Source organism: Vombatus ursinus, unplaced genomic scaffold, assembly GCF_900497805.2.
Source record: "Vombatus ursinus unplaced genomic scaffold, bare-nosed wombat genome assembly UNPS02014773.1, whole genome shotgun sequence".
NCBI lineage: Eukaryota > Metazoa > Chordata > Mammalia > Diprotodontia > Vombatidae > Vombatus > Vombatus ursinus.
Window position 1 is genome coordinate 23,008,791 of NW_020954551.1, and position 25,604 is coordinate 23,034,394.

Sequence of the window (25,604 nt, forward strand, 5' to 3'; positions counted from 1 at the left end):
ATCCTATAGTTTAGTTGTATAGACAACAAATATATTAAACTATCTAGAAATATTTCAAGGCCACATGTGGTTACTAAAATGAGTGAGTCTAACAGTGATTTCTCAGGGTAGGTAGCAGTGACCTTTGAAGGATTCACATATCTGGAGGTAAAAAGTAAGAGTATTTTAGGCTGCAGGAGCAGGTAGAACAAAGACAAGGAGGTAGAAATGAACATGGAAGACATGAGGTACATTGGCCAATTGGCGGCAAAAGATCATTTTAAAGAGAGAAATTCAGCTAAGACTTTTTCTTTACTATTATGACTAAAGACCTGTTAGAGGGAGTACTGACATGAAGGGATTGCATCCAAAGGTGTGTGTGTGTGTGTGTGTGTGTGTGTGTAATCAGTTCTAAGTACTGAGACTCACAGAATGACAATATGAATAACTCCACAAAATCAGGTAGGCAAGCCAGCATGGGGCAGTGGATAACAGAAAATGGTAGCCATGGGAAAAAGGAGGAAGTCTGAATTTAATGATAGTGCATGAGAGGAGGATTCCAGAATCAACAGTAGATTGACTAGGTTGATCCAGATAGGCATGAAGATCTAGTGATGGAGAGCAAACAGCTAAGAAACAGGCATGAACAGAAGTCCAGGCAGACAAATGGACAGTTTACAAGAGATCTAGAATAAGGGAGTTGGGATCAGTGGAGATTATAATTTAATGACAGAGTTTCAGTTCTAGGGAAGACTCAAGAACAAGGTTAAATCCTTGTTCTATTAGAATGGAGCAGAGTATCAATGCAGGGACTTAATATGGAAGATTAAAGCTTTGTCACTATTCCCAGTTTCCAAAGCATTGGATATGGCCACAGTGAACAAAGAAAACCATTCATCAGACCAATAGTATACATAGTTAGAGCAAGACCGGCCACTATTTGTCATTGAGCAGCTATGATATGGAAGTACGTATGCATTTATATATGTATGTGTGTATGCATATATACACACATACATACATATATAATGAATATGTGGTATTTATAAAAATAGATGCAATATATGAATATGCAGTAATGCAGTGTGTATATATATATGTGTGTGTGTGCACGTATACATATATATGTATATATACACGCACACACACACACATACATATATATGTATAGGGTATGTGTGTATGTATGTGTATATATGATTAGAGGTATTCCAAGTTGTAATGGATAGAGAGTTAGCCTCAGAGCCAGGAAGACCTGAGTTCAATGCTACTTCTTCATACATATTGACTGCATGACATTGGGCAAAATATTCAATGTGTTCTATGTAACTCTTATATTGCTAAATTGTAAAGGAATTCCAAGGTCATATTGTAAATGGAGTTTCCTCACCCCAGATTTCCCTCCCTGTACTGATGAAATGCAGACATAGCACAGCGTTATGACTGCCTTCCCTCCTTGTCCTTTGGACTGTTCCAGGTCAGGCCACTTGAACTTCTTATGAACACTGGACCCAATGTGATTGCTAGACAGTGGAGGTATAAGAATCCATAGAGGTCATAATTCACAGATTATAACTTGAAGTTACTTTATCAGTTGTTTAGTATCAAATCTACCTAGTGACTGGTCTTGCTCTGACCATATATTCTTTCTGGTGAATAATTTTGCACTGCCTTGTGCCCTAGCCCTTGTGATTCAGTTCTTAATGTGTTCTATGCATACACCTTTGTCTTGGTACTTCCAAGAGTATTGGGGTCTCACCTTGCTTGTAATAATCATCCTTCAAAATCAAATAAAACTGAAGGTCTGCCCCTGAATCATAATGTACTTGATATAAGTTCTTATTTGTATATATAAACATGAAGATATAGATACAGATGGTGCATATATATCTCTCTATAAAAGGACATATAGCTAATCTATGTCTATATATGTCTATCTCAATCTCTATAAATCAATATCTATATCCATATAAATGTCATGTTCATATAAATTTTACCAAGTCCTTTTCATTTAACTAGCAACAACTCACCCTGTACTTCATCATGCCTCTCAAAGGTCCCCTCTATACATCTTGCAATGTATAGAGACTCTCATTTATATTCTGTTCACAGCACATATTTTGTAATTTTTATAGATTTCTCTATCACTGAATGCTGTATTTTTTAATTCAAATATAATTTTCTAATTTCCCATTTTTTTAAATTTCACATTAACTTTATCTTTCAGGTTTCATTGGACTAAGAATGAGGAGCTGTTTAGTCTCCTCTCTGACCCACGGATAGTTTCGTCTAATAACACAGGCACATTCAAGATCATGAATGAGGGACACATCACTCACTTTCAAGGGAAATACCGCTGCTTTGCTTCTAATGAATTAGGAACTGCCATGTCAGAAGAAATTGAGTTCATAGTTCCAAGTAAGTTTCTCAAAGGAAAACACGTTTGTTTGATTTTGTTTTTGTTTTTGTTTTTGCGGTGGACGTTAGTTATTTTTAATAAGCAAACATTATCTCACGTGTATTTATGGTTATCTCTAATGAACACTTCCATGGCTCTACTGCCAGGAAGATCCAGGAGGGGTTGAGCTGGGTATTTGTGGTCAGGAAAAGTTTAGAAAGAAGTGAAGGCTAAAATCTCTGTTGTCTAAAGCCAGAGGTCTCCCATATCTATACTAAAAAGGACCTAGAATCCCTCGTGAAGATGATGTGGTTTGTATAAGCAGTTAGGTGGCATAGTAGATAGAGCCTTGGGCATGGAGTCAGGAAGGTCTCAATTCAAATCTGGCCTCAGACACTTACTAGCTGTCGACCCTGGGCAAGTCACTTAATTTCTATTTGCCTCATTTTCCTCTGAATAAAATGGGACACAGCAACCACTTCACAGGATTATTATGAGGATAAAATAAAGTAACATTTCTAAAAAAAAAAAAGTTCTTAGAACAGGGCCTGGCATGTACTAAGTGCTACGTAAATATTTAATTCCATCTGTTCCCCTTCTCCTATTGGCCTAAGACTCAGGGCTATTAATCTCTTGCAGTAATCCCATAACTGAATGATTAAGCAATCTCTCATCAAGTATTTATTTAGTGCCTTCTGTTTTCCAAGAACATAGGATCTGGGAGTACAAAGGCAAGGAAGGAAAACTTCCCTACTCATTGAATACTTTCTCCTGGTGGTGAGACCTGAGTCTGGAGCTGTGGCTATGGATAGAAGAAGAAAGGCTACCAGGGAGTTTTATAGCAAAGAAATAATTGTCAAGATCTGATTGAAGGAATTGTAATTAAGAGCTTTGAAATATACTCATATCTAAGAAGGAAGAATTAAGAGCCCAGCATTTGGAGAAATAATTTAAGACAGAATGTGCTTTTGCAATTAAGAGATTAGGGGTTGAACCTTAATTATATAAGACAAATTAATTGCATAATTGCATTCTCTCTGTGGATAGAGAAGTAATGAATTAAGCATACTCCTTATGAATCATTTCCAGTCTCCCACATGATTTGTTTTTTTTTTTCCCACAAAGTATTAGCAGATGTGTGTAGGTATGTCTCTGTATGTGGGGTTACCAAACTCTGGGTACCATATTTAAGGAGAGACATTGGCAAGCTGTAGTGTGTATACCTGAGAATGACCAGGGTCAGGTAGGGACTGAGCAGCATGTGATACAAGGTGCTTAGCTGGTAGAAAAGAAGATTTAGGGAGAATATGATAGTAATAACATATTTATATAGCACTTTCTGGCTGATAAAATACTTTTGTTGTTATTGCTGTTCAGTCATGCCCCATGACTCTCCATGACCCCATTTCGGGGTTTTCATTTTTCTTTTTTTTTTTTTTTGGTTAGGTAATCCAGGTTAAGAATCACATAGCTAGTAAGGATCTGAGGATAGATTTGAACTCAAGTCCTCCTGACTCCAAGCTGGGCATTCTATCCACTGTGCCACCTGGCTGCCCCCATTTTGGGGTTTTTTGGGGAAAGATACTGGAGTGGTTTGTCATTCCCTCCTCCAGCTCATTTTTCAGATTTAGAACAGAGGCAAATAGGACCACATAGCTAATCTGTTTTCTGAGACTGGATTTGCACTCATGAAGATGAGTCTTTCTGATCCCAAGTCCAATGCTCCATCTACTGTGCCAACATACATATATTACCTTACTTGATACTTATGACAACCCTGAAAGGTAGGACCTTATCGACATTTTGTATATAAAGAAATCAAACCTCACAGAGATTAAATAAATATCCCAAGGTCATACAACTAGTAAATGATTATGACCGTATAAGAACTCAGGTCTAACTGACTCCAAGTCCAGCACTCTATTGAAATGCCTATTTGCATATCTGCAAATATTTGAAGTTTATCACAGGAGATAATAACAATTCATATTAATATGATACTTCACATTTTCAACATTTTTCCCTCTTGTAATAATTACATGAGATAGGTAATATAATTATGAATACCATTTTATTAATTAGGCACATAGTATTTACTCAAACTATTTTTAACAGACTATTTTCAATATCATCTTCTATTATGATAATTGACTCCTTTTCCCACGCCATCACCATCACTATAAAAGCACAGTGGAGCAACATGGGAGACCTCTTATGTGTCTCTTTGTTTTATGAGTTGTAACAGTAAAATAATCCATCCCCAATCTTTCAGTCTTTTGCTGGTAACTCTTTCAGTATGACTAGGCTGGTTCCAAAAGAATTATTACAACAAATAATATGAAAGATACCCTCAAAGAGACATATGAAGGGACAAAGATGAAGTTCAGTCACCTAGTGAAAAATGATTGGAAATCCTGCATTGGAAACCTCCTAATATGAAGAATCCTAAAGGACAGCCCCCAGCATGGTGAATAGACTCCCTATGGAGGAATTATGGGAGAACATGAGCAAGAATTGTACAGGATTAGAAGCTATGGTTGGATAGTTTGTGATAGGAGTAAGGGAAGGGGGAGGGAGGACCTAAATTGATAAAATTACAAATTCATTGAGGGGATAAAATATTGCAATAACACAATGCCATTTGAATGTCAGAATAAACAAAAAAGAATCCACAAAATAAGATGAAAAGCAGTAAGAAGTACTACGCTGGATCTTACCTTCTGACTGCATTCTTTCTCTCAAGAGAAAAAGAAAGGAAAAAGGAGGCATAACTCTAATGTGAATACTACCTTCTAAGACAGATATAAACTTATTATCATAGTGATGGGGGGTATAATAGCATACACTTCTTATTGCCTGTTATACGCGAATGAGCCAAAGAAGATCCATTTGCTTAGCTGATACATGCAACTTTGAGATTTGAGTGTTTAATTAAGACAAGGGTGGTTGCTTTCATTTATCAGAGCCTATGAATGGCCACAGTGAAATGTGCTGAGTGGGCTGTCCTTCCTTAGCATGAAGTCATTGAGAGCTCTTGGGCTGGAAGAAAGAGGGGCCTTATTTCTCTTTTGTCCTAAGCAGATTGATGGAGTACCATGCAGGAAATGGGAATAAATTAATTCTATTTACAAGGGAACATTGGACCCAGGACTGTTACAGCCTGTAAGCCCAATAACACATATTCACCATGATGAGGGGTGGGCTATTAGCAATTTGCCAAGCTTATTCTAGTGGAGTCTCTGACACTCAAAAGCACACCAGGCCATCTTAGTAACAGAACAAGAAGTCAAAATATATAATGTTCTTCTGCAAAAAGGTTATCCAAATGATGTAAATAATAGGAAAATCCTTTAACGGTCAACAGTGGTTGCTACTAACTACACATAGCCCTTCAAAAATAGACTCCTGATAAGTCAGTTCCATTCATATTTTTATTAGGCACCTATTATATGACAAGTCACTCTGGTAGAGCCTTATTGTTGGATAGTCATTCAGTCGTGTCTGACTCTTTCTTACCCCATGGACCATAGCTCACCAATACCATCCATGGTGGTTTTCTTTGTGAAGATACTGGAGTGGTTTACCATCTGCTTCTCCAGTGGACTAAGTCAAACAGAGGATAAGTGACTTGACCAAGGTCACACAACTAGTAAGTATCTGAGGCCAGATTTGAACTCAGGTCTAACTGACCCTAGTCCAAAAAGCATTTACAAATAACTTCAGAAACCAAAGATAATCAGAGCAAATGTTTATTTTCACTATTTTTTTTTCTGGCCTTGAAAATGACTCGACTCTAGCTCTCTATCCACTGTGCTACCTAGCTGCCCTTCTGCTAGAACCTAGGTTAAAGGGGAAAAAATGGAAATAGTCCCTGATGTCAAAGAGCTTACATTCTACTAGATAATAATGAATGCATAGGTTAGGTTCAGATTGTTGAGGGAATTGGAAACCAATCTAAGAATTATAGATTAGAGTTGGAAGGGATCTTAAAAGTCATGTAGTTTAGTTTATTGATGTGGAATTGTGGGCCAAAAAGCTTAAGTGATTAGCATAAAATCCCAGTGCAGTGAGCACGAGAGGCAAGATTCCAACCCTAGACTTCTGATTACAAATCCAATATATTCTGTATTTTGCTATATGATCCCCCCCGTCCAAATCTACCATACCCAGTATTCCCAGTTGATCTCCTATTCAGATACTAACCAGTCCTAACCCTGCTTAGCTTCAAATTTCAGATGACAGCAGGCCTGTTCAGAGCTGTTAGAATTAATTTGATATGCAAAATAGAAATATTGAAAGTTGTAGCTATGAGTAGTAACATGACCAGAAAATTAGTATCAGGTTACATACTAATTATTGTGACTCAAGTATACTGGATTGATTGGAATGTTTAGAGACTGGAGATAGAAGGACTACCGCTGAAGGAGATTCAGAGGACTATTGTAATAGTCCTGACACAATAATGAAGATATGAATTAGTGTGCTGGCAATGAGGATGGATATGAGGAGGCAGCTGGTGAATCCCATCTCAGACACTTATTACGTGTGTAATCCAGAATAAGTCCCTTCATCTCCCTCTGTCTCAGTTTTCTTGTCTGAAAAACGGGGATAATTGTAACACCTACCTAGTGGAGTTATGATGACCAAATGAGATGACATTTGTAAAATTTTCGAAAACCTTACAGTACTTTGCAAATACTATTACTGTTATGATCATCACCATTATTTATTATTATTAGTAATAGTAAGTGATATTCCTAAAGCATAGGTATAACTATATTCCTTCCCATCTCAGGAAGCTCCAGTAGCTCCCTCTTTCCTCTAAGTTAAAGTATAGACTCCTTATTAAACTCCTACATGACCTGGCACCAAGTTTCCTTTGTAGACCAGCCTCATGTTTCTCTTCTTTTACTCTCTCATTGAGCTCCATAAGACTCCTTATTATACCTCATCCATGTCTTTCCATCTCGTCTGTTCCCCATATCTGGCATGAACTCTCTCCCCAGTTCTACTTCTTAACACCCTTGCCCTTTAAAAGTCCCTCTTCACTTTCAAATCTCAGCATTCCTGGTTTACTTCAAAACCCAGCTCAGGGAAGACCGTGATGTAAGTCTTTCCTAATCATCTTAACTGCTACTGCCTCCCTTGGCCCATTCCACTGAAACAAAGGTGTCCTTATTGTCTACATATCTTCTACTTATTTATGGGTCTTCTTGATGCATCCCACTTAAATTTCTGGAGGACAGAGACTGATTGTTTTGCATTTATATTTGTATTCTCAGAGAAAACAGCCACTAGCAAAGTGCCTTAAGTAGCTACTTAATAAATGCCTGTTGATTCACTGATAAATTGATTTATGTGAGATATGATGGGTTTAGTTACTTAGTAGATTTACAGAAACAATTGCTTCATTAACTAGAAAATTCTAGGCCTTGGTAAAAAGCAAAAGTAGCTGGAGAGAAAGTCAGTGGATTTATTTCTCTGCTTCATTTTTTCTCTTCTCTGGATATGGACCTAGAAAAGAAGAAGAGAAAAAAAAATGTTGATATTGCTTAGAAAGGGCAGATGAAATGTCCCACTAGGGAGGCAGAAAACCAAACTGAACAAAAAACAAACAAAAACAAATTAACAAAACAACTTTGGAAAACAACATAACCTCTGAGGAATCAACAAACTTAAAGGTACTTCAGAGAAATCTAACCGCTAAATTAAAAATAAAGAAAAGGAGATTCACAAAAGTAAAACAAGTCTGTGTAGTGGAAAACTTTTCTGGCCTTGGAATCAGAAGACCAGGGTTCAGTCCTAGCTTCTGAAATTTACAAGTTTGTAACTATGGTCAAGTCATTCATACACTGAGGTCCTTTGTTCATTTCTGTCATTTAAATGGAAATTATCCTGCTAGTATTGGCTGCTCAACAATATTGCTTTCAGGAAGGTACTTTCCAAATTGTAAAGTACTATAAAATATACCATTATCATTTCCCAGAAAGAGAGCTGTTTTTACGATCTGATTTTAATTTGATTTGTATTATATAATGTTACTACCAAACAAATGATGAGAGGCAACAAACATTTATTAAGGTTTTACCATGTGCCAGGTAAGTGCTAAGGCCAAAAACACAAGCAAAAATCACGATGGGCCCTTCCCTCAAGGAGGATACATTTGAATGGAGGAAGAAAACATGTAAAAGGGAGTTGAAAATACGGGAAGAGAAGGCACTCATATATCTATGGTATGGAAACATACCTGAGAGGGCAGTGTAGCATGGCTGGCCTGGGCTTGTCCCTAAAATGGAGACTCTTGAAGGTCACTACAAATGGGATAAGAGTGAGAAGGTCCTGAGACTAGAGGGATGTTAGAGATGGAAAAAAATTCAACAAAATAAACATTTTCAGAAAAAAAATGATAGCCCTCTGGATATATTGATTTGATATTTCTGTATACTAAGCTGAACAAATTAAGAAGACTAATTTTAAATTCATGGAAGACTTTTTTTTTTCCTGGAAAAACACTCACCTAGCTTTCTAACTTTTTTTCCCAAAGATCTACTACATCTTTACATATCTAATTCTGGGGCTGAGAAAAATAGCAGCTTCCTATGAAATTGTAGTAAGACCAACAGATGGACATACAGATAAGAGAAACTCATTTGCCCATGATTTTTAGCTAGAATAACCTTCAAAACTCAAGTTGTGAATGGATCTACAATGTCATATACACATTTCAAATTGTTCAAGTGACACTTTTAATACCTGATAGATTTAGAGGTAGAACTGACCTGAGACATCATCTAGTCCAACTTCTCATTTTACAGATGAGGAAACTGAGGACCAGAGACTTTAGGTCATTTGTCCAAGATTTCTGAGGTGTTAAGAGGCAAAATATGATTTGAATCCAGCTTCTTTGATTTCAGATCAATCCTTTTGCCATTATACCACAATATCCTGCATTCATTGAACTAACAGTACTGAATATCAGTGTAAAGATGATGCACCCAACATTTATTTCTGTGTTATCCAATACATGGTATGCCTTGTGTAAAATCCATCACTAATGCAGAGTCATTTTCAAGTGACTCCATGTCTTAATCTTGCTTGACTTTCAGGAGGGTGATTTTACAGGAGAGAGCAATATGCATGTTCTCTTATTATATCTCTTTAGCCATAATCCCATCTCCTCATAATGAGTACAAAGCAGCAGTTGCCACATCTGCTCACGTACCCCATCTCCTCAAAAGGACTGTGGGCCAATCAAAACACTTAGGAAAGAGCTGAGGGGACTCTAATCCCACCTCCTCACAACTGATCCAATCAAAATACCTTTGCCCTTACATGGAAGACTCTAACTCCTATCTATAAATGCAGGTCATTCCTCTAATCTAGGCCAGCCCAGTAGGCCTACCCACCAATACTTTTCTGCCTTGGTGTATTATAAGAAAACAAAACAACAACAACGACAACAACAAAAAGCTCTTAAATTTTATCTTTTTTGTGTTTTGTTTATTTAATCAAGGCAAAGACCCAAACAAAGAATTTTCTTTTAATAGACTATTCTGTGGGGAAGTTAGGTACCATAGTCACCAGGCCTAGGATAAGGAATATCTAGCCTCAGGTACTTCCTCCCTATGTGATACTGGACAAGTCATTTAAGCTATCTCACCCTGAGTTTCCTTGTCCATAAAATAGGAATAATAGCACCTACCTCACAGGGTTGTTGTTAGGATTAAATGTGATAATTGTAAAGCGCTTAACACAGTGCCTGGCACATAATAAGCACTTGTAAATATTTATTATGATATTATTATTTACTTATAAGAGAATAATATTCAATAATTCAATTTGATCCATGATCTCATTGGTGTGTTTCCTCAACTTAATACAATTGAAAACTGAACCATGCTAACTTATTGGTGGTCTCCTGGCCATTGCTTTCTATGAATTTGCAATGGAGGGGGAGCGTCCACCCAACAAACTGGCAAATTTCCTTTCTTTCCCCTGATATCACCAGATAATAGTGGTGTCAAGACTGTCTATCACTGCCTCTTATTCCCTTTTTCTTGCCAAGTGAACAGCCAATCTTTTCCCTCACTTGTACATTTTCTTGATGGAATTCTTCCTGGTAAGCCTGCTGATAAATAACATGTTATAGTCTTGTCACACCCACCATATGCCTTTCTGTTGTCCTCTCATGTTCAGTTCTTCCAGGACAGTTGTGTTCATTGACTTGCCAACATTATTACCATAGCTAACATTTATTTAAAGATTACAAAACATTTTACATATATTCCATTAGTAAGACTGTGAGGTAAGCATGATAAATATCATTATCTCCAGTTTACAGGTGAAGATATTGAGACTCATAAGGATTAAGTGACTTGTTTGGGATCACTCAGATATTATCTTTAAAATGGAGATCTCTCTTAACTCTAGGTCCAGCACCTTTGTATCTACATACACTGTATGACTGCATTAATGGCACTCACCATAATAATTTGAATAAGGATCATGTCCATGCATCCTAAGAATTCAAAAATGACAATTAAATTTGATCAGTTCTTCCTACCCCTTTAAGTCATGAGATGTAATAGCACAGGTCTCTCTAAAAGAATGATTATATAGCAAATCACCATCTTTACATAAGAGAGGCAAAAAGAGAAAATGTATATAAGAGGTATCTAAATGAGAAGGATATTCTTTACTGTCACCAGGAATTAAGAGGTATGCTGCAGTCTGAGTCCAGATTAGAGTGGTAATATGGCAGCTCCCCAAATGCATTCCCATTTTCCACTTTTTATAGGAGAGATCTATCTTCTAATATGCATTATGGTTGTTCTCTAGACTTCTTTCCCCCCTGCCCCAGGATGGTGATTGGTAGTGAAGTGAGGGTTATCTCTTCTTTCCATTATCAGATTTATACTTTGGGATTTTTGAGTACTGTAATTGATTAAAGAGGTGTATAATAAAGGGAAAAAAGGGAAGAGACTCTGATTCATGCCATGGCTGACTTGGTATATGTTCTTAAAGAGACAGGGATCTACATTTCATGGCCTTGTCTAGTTTTCTGAGAAACACTTTCCTATATATGATGATGAAGTCATACAAAGGAGAAAGAAAATGGCAAGGTCTGCTCATGGGCTGAATTCCTCATTTAACTCATCCCATCTGTGGCAGTATGTACCTCCAAAGCAAGTTTTACCAATGAGGAAACTTAAGTATGCTTATACAGGTAGGTATTAAGTGGCAGAGTCAAGATTGTAATACAGATCCTTTGACTCCAAATTCAATCCTATTTCCACTGCATGATGTTTCCTCTTTAATAGCTAGCATTTATATAACATTTTAAGGTTTTCAAAGCACTTTAAAAGACTATCTCATTTTATCTTCACCACAACACTGAGAGGTAGGTGCTATTATTAGTCCTACTTTATAGATGATGAAATTGAGGCTGATAGAGACCATTGACTTGCCCTAGTGTCATACAAATAGATGAGGCAAGATTTGAACTCAGGTTTTCTTAACTCCAAATCCAGTACTCTTTCCATTGGGCTACCTAGCTGCCATTAATTTCCTTAATCATGAGACACACAGCATATGTATTTGAGGAAGAGTCAATCCTCCTAAGTATAACCTGTCACAAAATCCTTCCTCAAAGAGGTAAGCACTCCATTGGCATGACATTCAGGAACCCAGGGTCACCTCTATGCTATGATGATAATGAATATTGAGATGAGTTTGTGTGGAAGATATTAGATATGCACATATGTATGTATATATGTAATATGCATATGTATCCACACACAAACACTCATGTACATAGATTGGCATTAAGGTACACTTATGTGCATGTGTGTCATACATGTATATGTGTATGTTGTATGTGTACACAAAATGCATCCATATGAGGAAGTCTATGAGTTCCTTCTTGTAGTGAACTACTTTGGTAGATTTAGAGGAAAGCAAGATCTACCAATGCAGAGTGGAATCTACTCTGCAAATTATAGTTTTTCGAGAATTGCCTGAGGCCCTGAGGTTAAAATGACTTGCTCTGGATCACACATATACTTGTCAGAGGAAGGAATAGAACCTATGTCTTACTGACTCTGGGAATGGCTCACTGGCCATGGAACCATCCATGCTTTCATTTCTTTTCATATATTTCTTTTACTATGAATTTAAGTCACATCTTGAAGTTTTACTTAAATAAGTACTACAGAAAGCATTTAATAATAACTTCAGAAACCAAGGTTAATCAGAACAAATGTACATTTTCACTAATTTTTCTGGCCTTGAAGCTAGAAAAATGTTACTGTAAGTTTTAGAAAAAAGAATTAAACACAATTTGATTTTTTCCTTTGATTTTATTCTTGTGAATTTTTTTTTCTTTTTGCTGACAGTAGGGGAAAAATAAGTAAACACAAAGCCTTCACAAGTGATTTTTTTTCAACTAATAAACATGTTTTGCAAGGACTCCTACCCATTTTACTTCTAATTTTAGTAAAAAAAAATGACTTATTTTTAATTCTAAAAGTTTCTTCTTTAAATGTTGAGAAAGCTTACCAGGTTTCATGCTTTGCTTAGATAAAACATCTCTGCAAATACACACACACACACACACACACACACACACACACACACCCCAAAGTCTTGCTTAAGGCACCATTCTACCTCTTGACAAATTCTAACCATTTTTCCTTTCAGGCAGATAATTGAAGTCTGATTCTTTTTCATCATCAGATATAGACAAATCTGAAGTATTTGATTCATTGATATTTTCATGAAGGAAACCTAATAATGATCCTAATGTTTTTCTCTTCATTTTAATTAACCTTTGTGTTTTGTTAGTGTTCATGTTAATTAGATTTCAAATCAATTCAATGTAGATTAACTAGCTAATATATGCACAGAAGTATGTTAGTGACGAAGGATACAAAGAATAATGAGGGCAGTCTTTGACTTTAAAGTACTCATAATTCCATGGGGTTGAAAGTATATACTTAGCACATATTTAAAGAAAATATTTCAATAGTTTAAATGATATCATTAAAATGTGAAAATCTCTAAATACCTGCACAGCAGTAACTGATACTAACCAAATTCAAAGATTGCCCTGGGACCCTGGAGTTAACTTCTCCCACCCAGTTTTTGCTGTTCCCATGAACTTTTATTCAGGAAATTGATAACCATAGGCTGGTCTTTTTTTGGGGGGGCGTAAGTGGCATTGAATTAAGATACTGTACCTCTTGTTTATTGATGAAAAGCATTTTGTCAATTAACAGATCATTATTGTTATTGGTTTAGTTGGTTTGTTTGTTTTAAAGTTCATACCATCGTAGATTTGGAATTGGAACAAAATTTTAAGTTCTTCTAATGTAATTTTGTTCAGTTGTTTTAGTTGTGTCTGACTTCATGAACCCATTTGGGGTTTTCTTGGTAGAGATACTGGAGTGGTTTGCCATTTCATTCTCCAGCTCATTTTATAGATGAGGAAAATGAGGCAACAGAGTTAAGTTACCTGTCCAGGGTCACATAGCTAGTTAGTGTCTGCCTAGTATTCTATCCCCTGGGCTACCTAGCTGCCCTCACGTAAAACCTCAGCTTTTTACAATAAAAGTTTTAGGATCCATTCAAAATTTGCCATGGATTGGGAGACACCATTATAGCATATTTGCTTAGCGTGTTGTTATTTCAAATATGCAACTCAGTTGGACAGGTTAAGGCTTTTAAACACTTGAATGCGTTCCTTAAAAAAAGCCCTAATCCAGAGACTGTATCATCTGATTACAGTGATTTTGGAAGTTTTTGTAAAATAGAATCTCTCACCAATGCCATGCATAACTTTGAAATTTAGACAATATCTTAAATAAGCTTGATTAAAATTGAAATGTGGACACCAGGGCCCTGTACTTTCATTGTCTCTCTGAATCATTAGATTTTCCCAGTGTTCAAAGAAGGAAGTTCAGTGATGAAAGATTTAAATAGTATATTAATTAACTCCATAGCAAAAGAGACCCACCTAGTAAGTTCTGAAAAGTTTGATAAGAGATAATACTAGGTCTGCTCATTTGTAAAATACACATCAGCTCTTCCCGTCTTCTACAGAAATTGCTGCTTCAATTTCCCCAGTCTTCTAGTTTTGGAACCTCTTGAAAACTGACCACTAACTTATTGGTTCCATTACTCCAAATCTTATGGAATAGAAGACTTACATTCTTTTATAGTAGGTTGTAATAGATATGTATTCAAATTTTAAAACTGGAATAAGGAACTTTGGAATCATAACAAAATGATGCTAGATGATACATCAAGCTTTAATATTTTGCTTCTCTAAATACTAAGGCAGGGGACTGTGAATGTGGAATACTGTTTACTTTTTCAGACTGAAAACAGGTAAATATGATATCATAGTTATTCCTGAGATTAAGTGAGGTAATACTTTTTTAACTGAAACATGATTCCAGATTGATATATCACATACAAAATAGAAAAAAACATTGGTGGGGGCATATTGCATATTAAGAAAGTCTTCTAACCTGAGAAAACAGTGAAAATTATTGGAAAGCATTTAGCTATAGTTCAAGAAGGGATGGGGGATGATTTTATTTGTATAGTACAGGCAGTCTGGGCCAAAAGGGGAAATAGAGGAAAAGTTTGGGAAACAGATCACAAGGAAACATAACATGATGACAGAAATGGTGAGAGGCTTTAATTATCCAGATATCTTTTGGAGTTCTCTCTGTCAAATCAGAGCAACTTGTAACTTCTTAACTTTATCGTTCAAAAGATAGAGAGAGAATTAAATTCTGAAACTGACATGTAAGAACTGGTTTCTGGTTTTTAAATTATGGGGGGGTGACTGATTAGTCTCCCCTACATTTTGCTTAATAAGGGAGAGGAAATCTAAAAAAAATAATCTAACATGAGTCTGTTAGTTCTTAAATAAGTCAAACTCATAAGTGAAGGAAATAAGGTTATCTTTAATTAAGACAAAAGCGTCATCAGGCTGTGACCCTTGGTCATCTATTTCTGAGTATATAATGTCCAACTAGAAAAACTACAGAAAGGTTTTTTTTAATCTTTCAAGAGGAAAAAAGGGAGGGAGGGAAACATATGGGGAGTGAAGACTGACCATGAGGCAGAAGATGCCCTTGGCAGTCCAATTAAGAAAACCCACCTCAATCTGGTTGTTTTACCCTTCATGATCTAACTTGCCAAAAATCTTAACGAAAGAAGCAAGAACATTTGTTAAGCTAGATCTGTTTAGAAGTAAGGTCCCAGCTTGGGGATTAAGGGTGAGGCTCAGCTCAACCTAATTGAGAATAAATGCCTCAAGAATAGTAATGGAATGATATTGCTAAAATTATGACTAATGGGATTATTTAAAGGGAAGGGCAGGTAATTTCACTGTCAAGTTCAAACTGATTTCAAAAAGTTTATTGGAAGGACAGTTGGAATCTCATAGGCTAAAACTAGAAGTATCTACTAAGAAGGAAACTCTTAAGATACAAAGGTGACACAATTCCAATGAAAGACTAAAATGGGAGTCATTTGGAAGGAACCAATGTGTCTTCATAGGGAATTCACTGATTAATTTAGATTTTAAATATAAATGTTCATAAGAGGGTAGCAAGACATTTTATCATCATGTGAAAATAGTGGCTAATTTTCAAAATGAGTTGATTCTGTCAAGATAACCCAAGGACAAAAAAAGGCTTATTTTAGTGGGACTTTCACTATGTTTTATTTATTTCACTAAATATTTCCCAATTACATGTAAAATGGTTTAACAATCATTCATTTTTTTTTTAAAAATTTGAGTTCCAATCAATTTCTCTCCCTCACTTCTGCCCCTCTTCCCTTCTTGAGAAGGAAAGCAATTTGATAGCAGTTATACATGTCAAGTCATGAAAGACATATTTCCATATTAACCAGGTTGTAAGAGAAAATGCAGACTTTTTTTAAGAAAAAGAAAGTAAAGAAAAGGTATGCTACAATCTGCATTCAGAGTTCATCAGTTTTTCCTCTGGAAATGAATAAAATTTTTATTATGGGTCCTTTGGAATTGTCTTGGATTATTGTCTTAATCAGAATAGCTAAATCTTTCACAGTTGATCATTGTTACAATATTGCTGTTACTATATTAAATGTTCCCCTGGTTCTTTTCACTTCCCTTTGTATCAGTCATCTAAGTCTTCCCATGGTTTTTTGTTTTTGTTTGTGTTTTGTTTTCTGAAACCATCCTGCTTGTCATTTCTTTTTTTTTTTCTTTATTTTTTCTCTTGGAAATCTCATTTATTTATTTATCTATGCTGACAGTGTTCTTTGGTATCTTTTCTCTAAAGCCCATCTTTTTTTATTTTATTTATTTTTAATGGTAATTTTTTATTTATTTTCTTGTTTTCAACATTTACTTCCACAAGATTTTGAGTTCCAAATTTTCACCCCATCTCCCCCCTCCCTCCACCCCAAGATGGCATGCATTCTGAATACCCCTTCCCCTAGTCTGCCTTCCCTTCTATCTCTTCCTCCCTTCGCATCCTCTTCCCCTTCAATTTTCCTGTAGGGCAGGATGGATTTCTGTACCCCATTTCCTGTATTTCTTATTTCTCAGTTGCATGTGAAAACATCTTTTTTAAACATGTGCTTTTAAAACTTTGGGTTCCAAATTTTCTCCCTTCCTCCCTCCCCACCCACCCTAATTGATAAGGCAAGCAACTAAATATAGGTTATATATGTGCAGTTATGCAAAACACTTCCATAGTTGACATGCTGTGAAAAACTAACTCTATTTCCCTCAATCTTATCCCACCCCCTCATTTATTCTATTCTTCCTTTTGATTCTGACCCTCCTCAGAAGTACTTGATTCTGATTACCCCCTTTCCCAATCTGCCCTGGTCTCTATCATCCTCCTACTTTCTTGTCCTCTTCCACCCCCCTATTTTCCTGTAGAGTAAGACAGATTTCCATATCCAATTGAGTATGTATGTTATTCCCGCCTTAAGTCAAATTCTATGAGAATAAGATTCACTCATTGCCTCTCACCTTCCCCCATTTCCCCTCCACTGTAAGAGCCTTTTCTTTTCTGTTTTTCTTGTGAGATAATTTACCCTGTTCTACCTCTCCTTTTCTCCTTCTCCTAGTATAATCCGCTCTCACCCCTTAATTTTATTCTCCAGATACGACCCTTTCATTTTCAACTCACCCTGTGCCCTCTATCTATCTATATCTATATATACATACATATAATTTTTTCCCTTCCAACTACCCTAATACTGACAAAGGTCTCATGAATTACAAATATCATCTTTCCGTGCAAGAATGTAAACAGTTCAACCATAATAAGTCTCTTATGATTTTCTCTTTCCTGATTACCTCTTCATGTTTCACTTGAGTCTTGTATTTGAAAATCAGATTTTCTATTCAGCTCAGGTCTTTTCATCAAGAATGCTTGAAAGTCCTCTATTTCACTGAATGACCATTTTTTCCCCTGAAGGATTATACTCAATTTTGCTGGGTAGGTGATTCTTGGTTGTAATCCTATCTCCTTTGCTCTCCAGAATATTATATTCCATGCCCTGAAGTCCCTTAATGTAGAAGCAGCTAAATCTTGTATTATCCTGACTGTGTTTCCACAATACTTGAATTGTTTCTTTCTGGCTGCTTGTTATATTTTCTCCTTGACCTGGGAACTCTGGAATTTGGCTACAATATTCCTAGGAGTTTTCCTTTGGGGATCTCTTTCAGGAGGAGATTGGTAGATTCTTTCCATTTCTATTTTGCCCTCTGGTTCTAAAATATCAGGGCAGTTTTCCTGGATCATTTCTTGAAAGATGATGTCTAGTCTCTTTTTTTGATCATTGTTTTCAGAAAGTCCAATAATTTTTAAATTCTCTCTCCTGGATCTATTTTCCAGGTCAGTTGTTTTTCCAATGAGATATTTCACACTGTTTTTTAATTTTTCACTCTTTTGGATTTGTTTTACAGTGTCTTGATTTCTCATAAAGTCACTAGCTTCCAATTGCTCCATTCTAATTTTTAAGGAAGTATTTTCTTCAGTAATCTTTTGGACTTCCTTTTCCATTTGGCCAATTTTGCTTTTTAGGGCATTCTTCTCCTCATTGGCTTTTTGGACCTCTTTTGCCATTTGGGTTAGGCTAGTTTTTAAGGTGTTATTTTCTTCAGTATTTTTGGGTCTCCTTTAGCAAGCTGTTGACTTGTTTTTCGTGATTTTCTTGCAAAACTCTCAGTTTTTCCTCTACTTCTCTTACTTGCTTCTCAAAATCCCTTTTGAGCTCTTCCAAAGCCTGGGACTGATTCACACTTTTCTTGGAGGCTTTGTATGTAGAAGCTTTGGCTTCATTGTCTTCTTCTGGTTTTATGTTTTGATCTTCTTTGTCACCAAAGTAAGATAATATAGTCTTTTTTTGCGCTGCTTACTCATGATCCCATCCAATTACTTCAGTTTTAAACTCTTTGTTAAGGTAAAAGTCTGCTTCCAATGGGGAAAATGTAGTGTCCCAAGCTTTGGGGGTTTGTGCAGATGTTTTCAGAGATACTTCTAGGGACCTGAAAATTTTCAGTTCTTCCAAGGTGCTATGATAAGGGGTGAGATGTTTCCTCTCCACCATCACAACAAGATCCACCACACCAGTGTTCCTTCTCACCCCAGGACTGCCCCTCAGAACAGTGACCCAGATCCAAGCACGGGCAAAGCAAGAGATTCCTGCCTCAGCACTGGCAAAGAGATCCCTGCAATCCCCCTCTGATTAGCCACTTGATTCCCCCTCAGTCTGTGTGCTGGAAGCTCAGCAAACAGCCGCAGCCCTGGGGGTGGCTGAGACCTAGCTCCTTCTCTCACCGCAGTCACAGACTTTTCCCACTGACCTTCTAAGTTGTTTTTGGTATTCGTGGGTTGAGAAGTCTGGCAACCTCACAGCTGCCTGTGATTCAGTCCTCTGAGGCCTGCTCTAGGGTCGCTGCAACCTGCGTGCCCACTCTGCACTGAGCTCCTCTCCCCACCTGGCACGATATACCTTTCTGATCAAACATCCAGGCTGTCTTTGACTAGAAATTTGTTTCCCTCTGTCTTTTTGTGGGTTCTGCTGCTTTAGAATTTGTTTAGAGACATTTTTATAGGTATTTGGAGGTGTTTGGGGCGAGAACTCAAGCAAGTCACTGCTTTCTCTCCACTATCTTGGCTCCCACTTGTCATTTCCTATGTCACAGTAGTATCCCATCTACAATTTGTTCAGTCATTCCCCAATTGATGGTGATGGTGGTGGTTGTTCAGTCATTTCAGTCATGTCTGACTCTATGTCATGACCCCATTTGGGGTTTTCTTGGCAAATATACTGTAGTGGTTTCATGTTTTCTTCTACAGCTCATTTTATAGGTGAAGAAACAGAGGCAAGTAGGGTTAAGTGACTTGCTCATGGTCACATAAGTAGTCAGTGTCTGAGCCTGAATTTGAACTCATGTCTTCCTGACTTCAGGCACAGCACTCTATCTATTGCTCTAGCTAGCTACCAAAATGATGAACATCCCGTCATTTTCCAGTTCTTGGCCACAACAAAGAAAGCTGCTATAAATATTTTTCTACAAATGTGCCATTTTCCCTTTTCATTGATGTCTTTAGGATACAGACCTAGTAGTGTTATTGGTAGGTAAGAGTGTATAGAAAGTTTTATAGATCTTTCAGCTTTTTCCTTCTAATTTTGGCTACATTATTTTTCTTTGTACAAAAGCTTTTTAATTTCATGTAATCAAAATTATCTCTTTTGCTTCCTGTGATCCTCTCCATCTCTTGTTTGGTCATAAACTCTTCCCTTATCCATAGATGTGACAGGTACATTTTTTCCATTCTTTCCTAATTTACTTATGATGTGTCACCTATTGTGTCTAAACCATTTATCCGTTTTGACCATATCTTTGTCTATGGTGTGAAATGCTGGTCTATGCCTTGTCTCTGCCAAAGTGCTTTCTAGTTAAAAGGCTTATTTTTTAAGCTTCTTTATTGCCTGTGTGTTGTTGGTGGTGGTGGTGCTGCTGCTGGTGATGGTGGTGTTACATTTATAGTTCTAGTTAAAGTTTGAGCTATATTAGGAGGAAAAGCATGATCAGAGAATTTATAAAAACACTGCTTGGGAGAGATGGGACAATGAGAATTGTGAACAGGGCAAAAAAAGAGTTGTTCAAGTCTTATTTTGTATCTATTCTGCCTTGTACTGGAAATGTCAATAGAAAAATGACTAAGAAGGAATTACCCAAGATAAGCAACCTAATTGTCCTTAATGAATTCAAACTTCCTGACCCATAGGAAATAACTTGTAGTAATGCTTGCTGAACCACTTTTAATGATATTTGAAAGATCATCAAATAGGAGAGGTGACACAAGATTGGAAAAAAAGATCATTATCTTGATTTTCAAAAAAGAGAAGATAACAGATTCAACAAATTATAGCCTAATGAATTTGACTTTGTTTTCTGGAAAATTCTGGCACGATTCATTATAAAATGGTTAGTGAGTGTTAAGAAAGTAAAGCAGTGGTTACAAAGAGGCAGTATGAGGACTTCAAGAAAAAGATAGTGGCAGAATAATGTTACATGTAGATAAACTTTGTTGAGATTTTTATCAAATACTTCATCAGATATTCTATACTATTCTTGTGTATACTAAAAAATATGGAGTTGATAGTGATATCATTAACTATATTTAAAACTAATTAGAGGACCAGGCTCAAAAAGGAGTCATTAGTGGTCCAAAGACAATGTGGTAGGAGGTCACCAGGAGAGTACCCTAGGGATCTGTGTTTGAAATTGTGAAATGTGCCCTTGTCATCAATGATTTGGATAAAGTCATAGATTATATAGTCATATTCATTTTACAGATGACAAGGCTTAGAAGGATAGCTAATACCCTGAATGAATTAGGATACAAAAAATTCTTGATAGGCGAGAGCAGTTCTGTTACTTAAACAGAAACTAATCCTTGCAGCTCCATATTGACTTAGAAAACCACATATTAACATTATCTGTGTTGTATTGTATTTTTTGTCAATTTTTTAAAAAAAATTTCCCAAGTACATTTTAATTTAGTTTGGATGCACTCAGCACTTGATGAAGGCCTTAGGTTTGATAAGTATGGGTTAGAGAACTGGCCTGAACCTAATAAGAAGAAATTCAATAGAGAGAATGTTAGGCCTAACATTTGGGTTCAACATATCATTTCTTTTTCTATTTCTACATGACCTCAGAAGGCAGAATTAGGAACAATGGTTAGAACTTGCAAACAGTCAACATTCTTCTTTGAGGCCAGTAAAAAAAAAAACAAACAAACAAATCAAAAAACCCAAACCCAAACAAACAGAAACCTTCTTTTAAAAAAATTATTTATTTATTTTTAGTTTTCACCATTCACTTCCATAAGATTTTGAGTTTTAAATTTTCTCTCCCTCCCTTTCTAAGCATGCAATCTGATATAGGTTCTAGTTATACATTCATATTAAGTATATTTTCCCATTAGTGATTATGTAAAGAACAATTAGAACTAATGGGAGGAATCATGAGGATGAAGCAATAAAACAAAACAACAAGGGAAAAAGAGAGTAAATAGTATGTTTCTATCTGCATTCAGACTCCATATATCTTTCTTTGGATATGGATGGCATTTTCCATCATGAGTCTTTTGGAGTTGTCTTAGATCCTTGCATTGCCGAGAAGAGCCAAGTTTATGAATGTTAGTCATAACACTGTGTTGCTGTTATTGTGTATAATATTCTCCTGGTTCTGCTCACTTCATTCACATCAGTTCATATAGGCCTTTCCAGGTTTTTCTGAAGTCCACCTGCTCATTGTTTCTTATAGCAAAATGATATTCCACTACATTGATATATCACAACTTGTTCAGCCATTCCCCAATTGATGGGCATCTCCTCAATTTCCGATTCTTTGCCACCACAAAAAGAGCTGCTATAAATATTTTTGTACATGTGGGTCTTTTTCCCATTTTTATGACCTCTTTGGGATACAGACCTAGCAGTGGATATTGCTGAGTCAAAAGGTATGCACAATTTTATAGCCCTTTGGGCCAAAAAACCCTTCTTAACAATCAGGGTACCTCAAAGTGAAATGGCTTGCCTTGAAAAGTGTTGTTTCTTCTACCTGGAAGTCTTCAAATAAAACTGAAATACACTTTTTGAATATCTTCTAAGGGATATTCTTTCTGTTATGAGTTGAACTAGATGGCCACTAAGGTCATTTTCAATTCTTAAATTCTGTCATTCTGTGATCTGTCCAATGTGATGCTTTGTTTTTCTTTGTTTAAAGGAACAATTATTTTGGTAGTGGTGGGTGGGGTATGGTAGAGTGCTTTTTGGGAAGTAATAACTTAAAAAATACATAAAATTCCACAGCATTAATATTTTTTGTTAAACATTAACTCATAAAAATTAGTTATGAATATATTCCCATATTCTCCAGGGAAAAAAACAGCAACTTTCCTCTAAAATTCTGAGTATCATAAGATAAAAGAGATGTGAATTTAAGTTGATGAGGGGGGATTTCCTTGATGATCTGTCATGTGACTGAGTATACAAAGCCAACCAAAGCCTGCTGCCTGAACTTGAAAAGGCCTTGCACTGTACACATGGCATACACCCTGCAAAGAAGAGTGTGAAAGGGTCCTTGAATTGAGACAAAAACGTGATTCATTGCGCCCAGCTGGCACACTGATTAGAGAAATGTCAGCAAATTCCCTCAACCTCTAGAGAAGAAGGGGAAAAGAACAGGAAAAAATAGTGAAAGGGACGTATCAAGCTTCCCAAGAAGAAATGTCCTAATAAATGTATAGGCTCTTTAGACTAATAAGAATAATAGCAGTCTGTTGTGAACTTTGGCCTTTTTGCTCAGAAGATAGAAATGTAGTTATCCCCTGGATAGATTCCATCAGGCAGGGAGATATATTGGACGAACTTTCACATGCCTTGCTGACCCCAAGAGTTGGAATAGGATCCCATAATCAAATCTTAATGATTGCTTTCATGTAATATTTATGCGCTGGCATTTGGCCTGGGATTCATCTTGCTGGTTCCGGTATCAAGTTACTTATTTATTGTTCATGGTGGTAACTGGCTGGCCAGCATAGCAGCTTTAAGCCCATTCATTCAGTTGTGTTAGTGCTTGTCTTCCTGGTAAAGCTTCAAGGAACTTACAAAGGTCTGCAAATGTTTTTCTTCAGAGGGCAGTTCCATATCACAAATTAATTTCCTTCTGATAAACCTCTGGAGCATACAGGCCAGTGTTTACCTTTTCTTTTTCTTCATTCATTCAAAGGACTTGGGAATCTTTGTAATGTACTCCTGCCATCCCCAACAATTTCCTTCTTAATTTAAACTGACTGACAATGTCAGCTGAACTCCTACTTAAAATCAATCACTAAAGTTCATGCTGGTCACTTCTGTGGTGGGGGTGGATAGGAGTGATACCAAGGTGGCAGAGTATGGAAGCATGCAGCCAACCTCTATCAATATTCCCCTTCAAACAACTTTAAAATAAAGCCTCAAATCAAATTCTGGAGTGGTAAAGTAAACAAAAGTTCTGAGTGAGGCATCCTTCCAGACCAAAGCAACATAAGAAGTCAGAAAGAGAGATCTGTGACATAGGGGAGGAGGCTAACCCAGAGACCCTGTGGATGAAACACTAGTGGTGGGACTAGGTGGTGGTAAGAGAAGCAGTAGTGCTTTGGGAGGTCTCAAGCCAGAGACAATAAGGGGACCTGGCAACTGGTTAGAAAGAGATTACAGAATACACCTGTAGTGGCACTAGACATCGACCAGATGCTTTTGGACAACCCCACTGCCTATATCCAATACTGGGTCAGAGTTCAAAGGCAGAGAAGAGCACTTTCAGTCAATAGGGGGTGGAAACACCGAAGAACAACAACATTTACAATCCTGAATTTTCAGAAACCCTGAGGAACAATACTGTTGGTGGTCCCAATGTAGGATAGGACATTCCTGGGAATTCCTGGGTGCAGACCAAGTGATCAGACCACACCTCTCCCTAGATCACACCACCTTGGAAGCACCAAAAACTTACAATCCCACAGAACTAGCTCTGAAAACAGCAGTGCAAAAAGTTTGAAGTTTGAGACGATGTCCCTCCCCCAACCCAACACTGGGAACAGAACCCCAACAAACCCAACATTAGCATAAAGTTCTAAGTCAAAGAGAACATACATACAAATTTGAAATAAGTGGCTGGGGAAGAATTTATTATGTTTCAGGTGAAGTAAAAAAGACAGGGATAGTGATCATGATCTCAGCAAAGCAAAAGCAAAAATAGACCTAATTAAAAAGGATAAGTAGCATCTTGCTAAAAGGTGCCACAGACAATGAAGGAATGTTAATACTAACATATACACTAAATGGCATAACATCCACAGTTTTAAAGGAAAAGTTAAATGAATTACTAGAGGAAATAGATCCTAAAACTGTGTTGGAGGGGGACCTCAACTTTTTTTTCCATTTAGAGATAGAGAAATCTAACCATAAAAATAAATAAGAAAGAAATCAAGGAAGTGAATTGAATTTTATAAAAGTTAGATATGATAGATCTCTGGAGAAAAATGAGTGGAAATAGAAATGAGACTACCATTTTCTCAGCTGTCCAAGCCACCTTCACAAAAATTGACCTTGTATGAGGGCATAAAAATCTCACAACCCAATGCAAAAAAGCAGAAATGTTAAATGCACTCTTCTTAGATCATAATGTAATAAAAAAATTACATTTAATAAAGGGCCATGGAAACATAGAAAATGATAACAATACGACAACGTCCACAAATTTTTGGAAGCAGGTAAAGCATTATTTACGTGAAAATGTATATCTCTCAGGGCATATAAAAGAGAAAAAGAGGAGATCGATGAATTTAGTATGTAACTAAAAAGGTAGAAAAAGAACAAATTAAAAATTCCCAATTAAACATGAAAATGGAAATTTTGAAATCAAAGGAGAGATTAACTATATTGAAAATTAAAACAACAACAACAGCACTAAATTAATAAACAAAATTGAGAGCTGGTTTTTATGAGAAAAAAATTACATAGTTAAACCATTTATTAATTTAACTAAAAATTAGAAAACAAAATTAATAGTATCAAAAATGAAAATGGTGAATATATCACCAATGAGGATGAAATTAATGCAAATATTAGGAGTTATTTTGCCCTA

The 25,604-nt window shown here is 36.5% G+C and overlaps 1 protein-coding gene across 5 annotated transcripts in view; it reads left to right on the top strand.

Moving 5' to 3' along the window:
* Positions 1–25,604, top strand: part of CHL1 (cell adhesion molecule L1 like) — a 279,234-nt gene that overhangs the window by 164,449 nt on the left and 89,181 nt on the right. For all 5 annotated transcript variants that reach the window (XM_027863960.1, XM_027863965.1, XM_027863963.1 and 2 more), the window contains one exon: positions 2,207–2,397. In XM_027863960.1, coding sequence (XP_027719761.1) covers positions 2,207–2,397 — 191 coding nt within the window. The remainder of the gene's footprint in view (positions 1–2,206; positions 2,398–25,604) is intronic.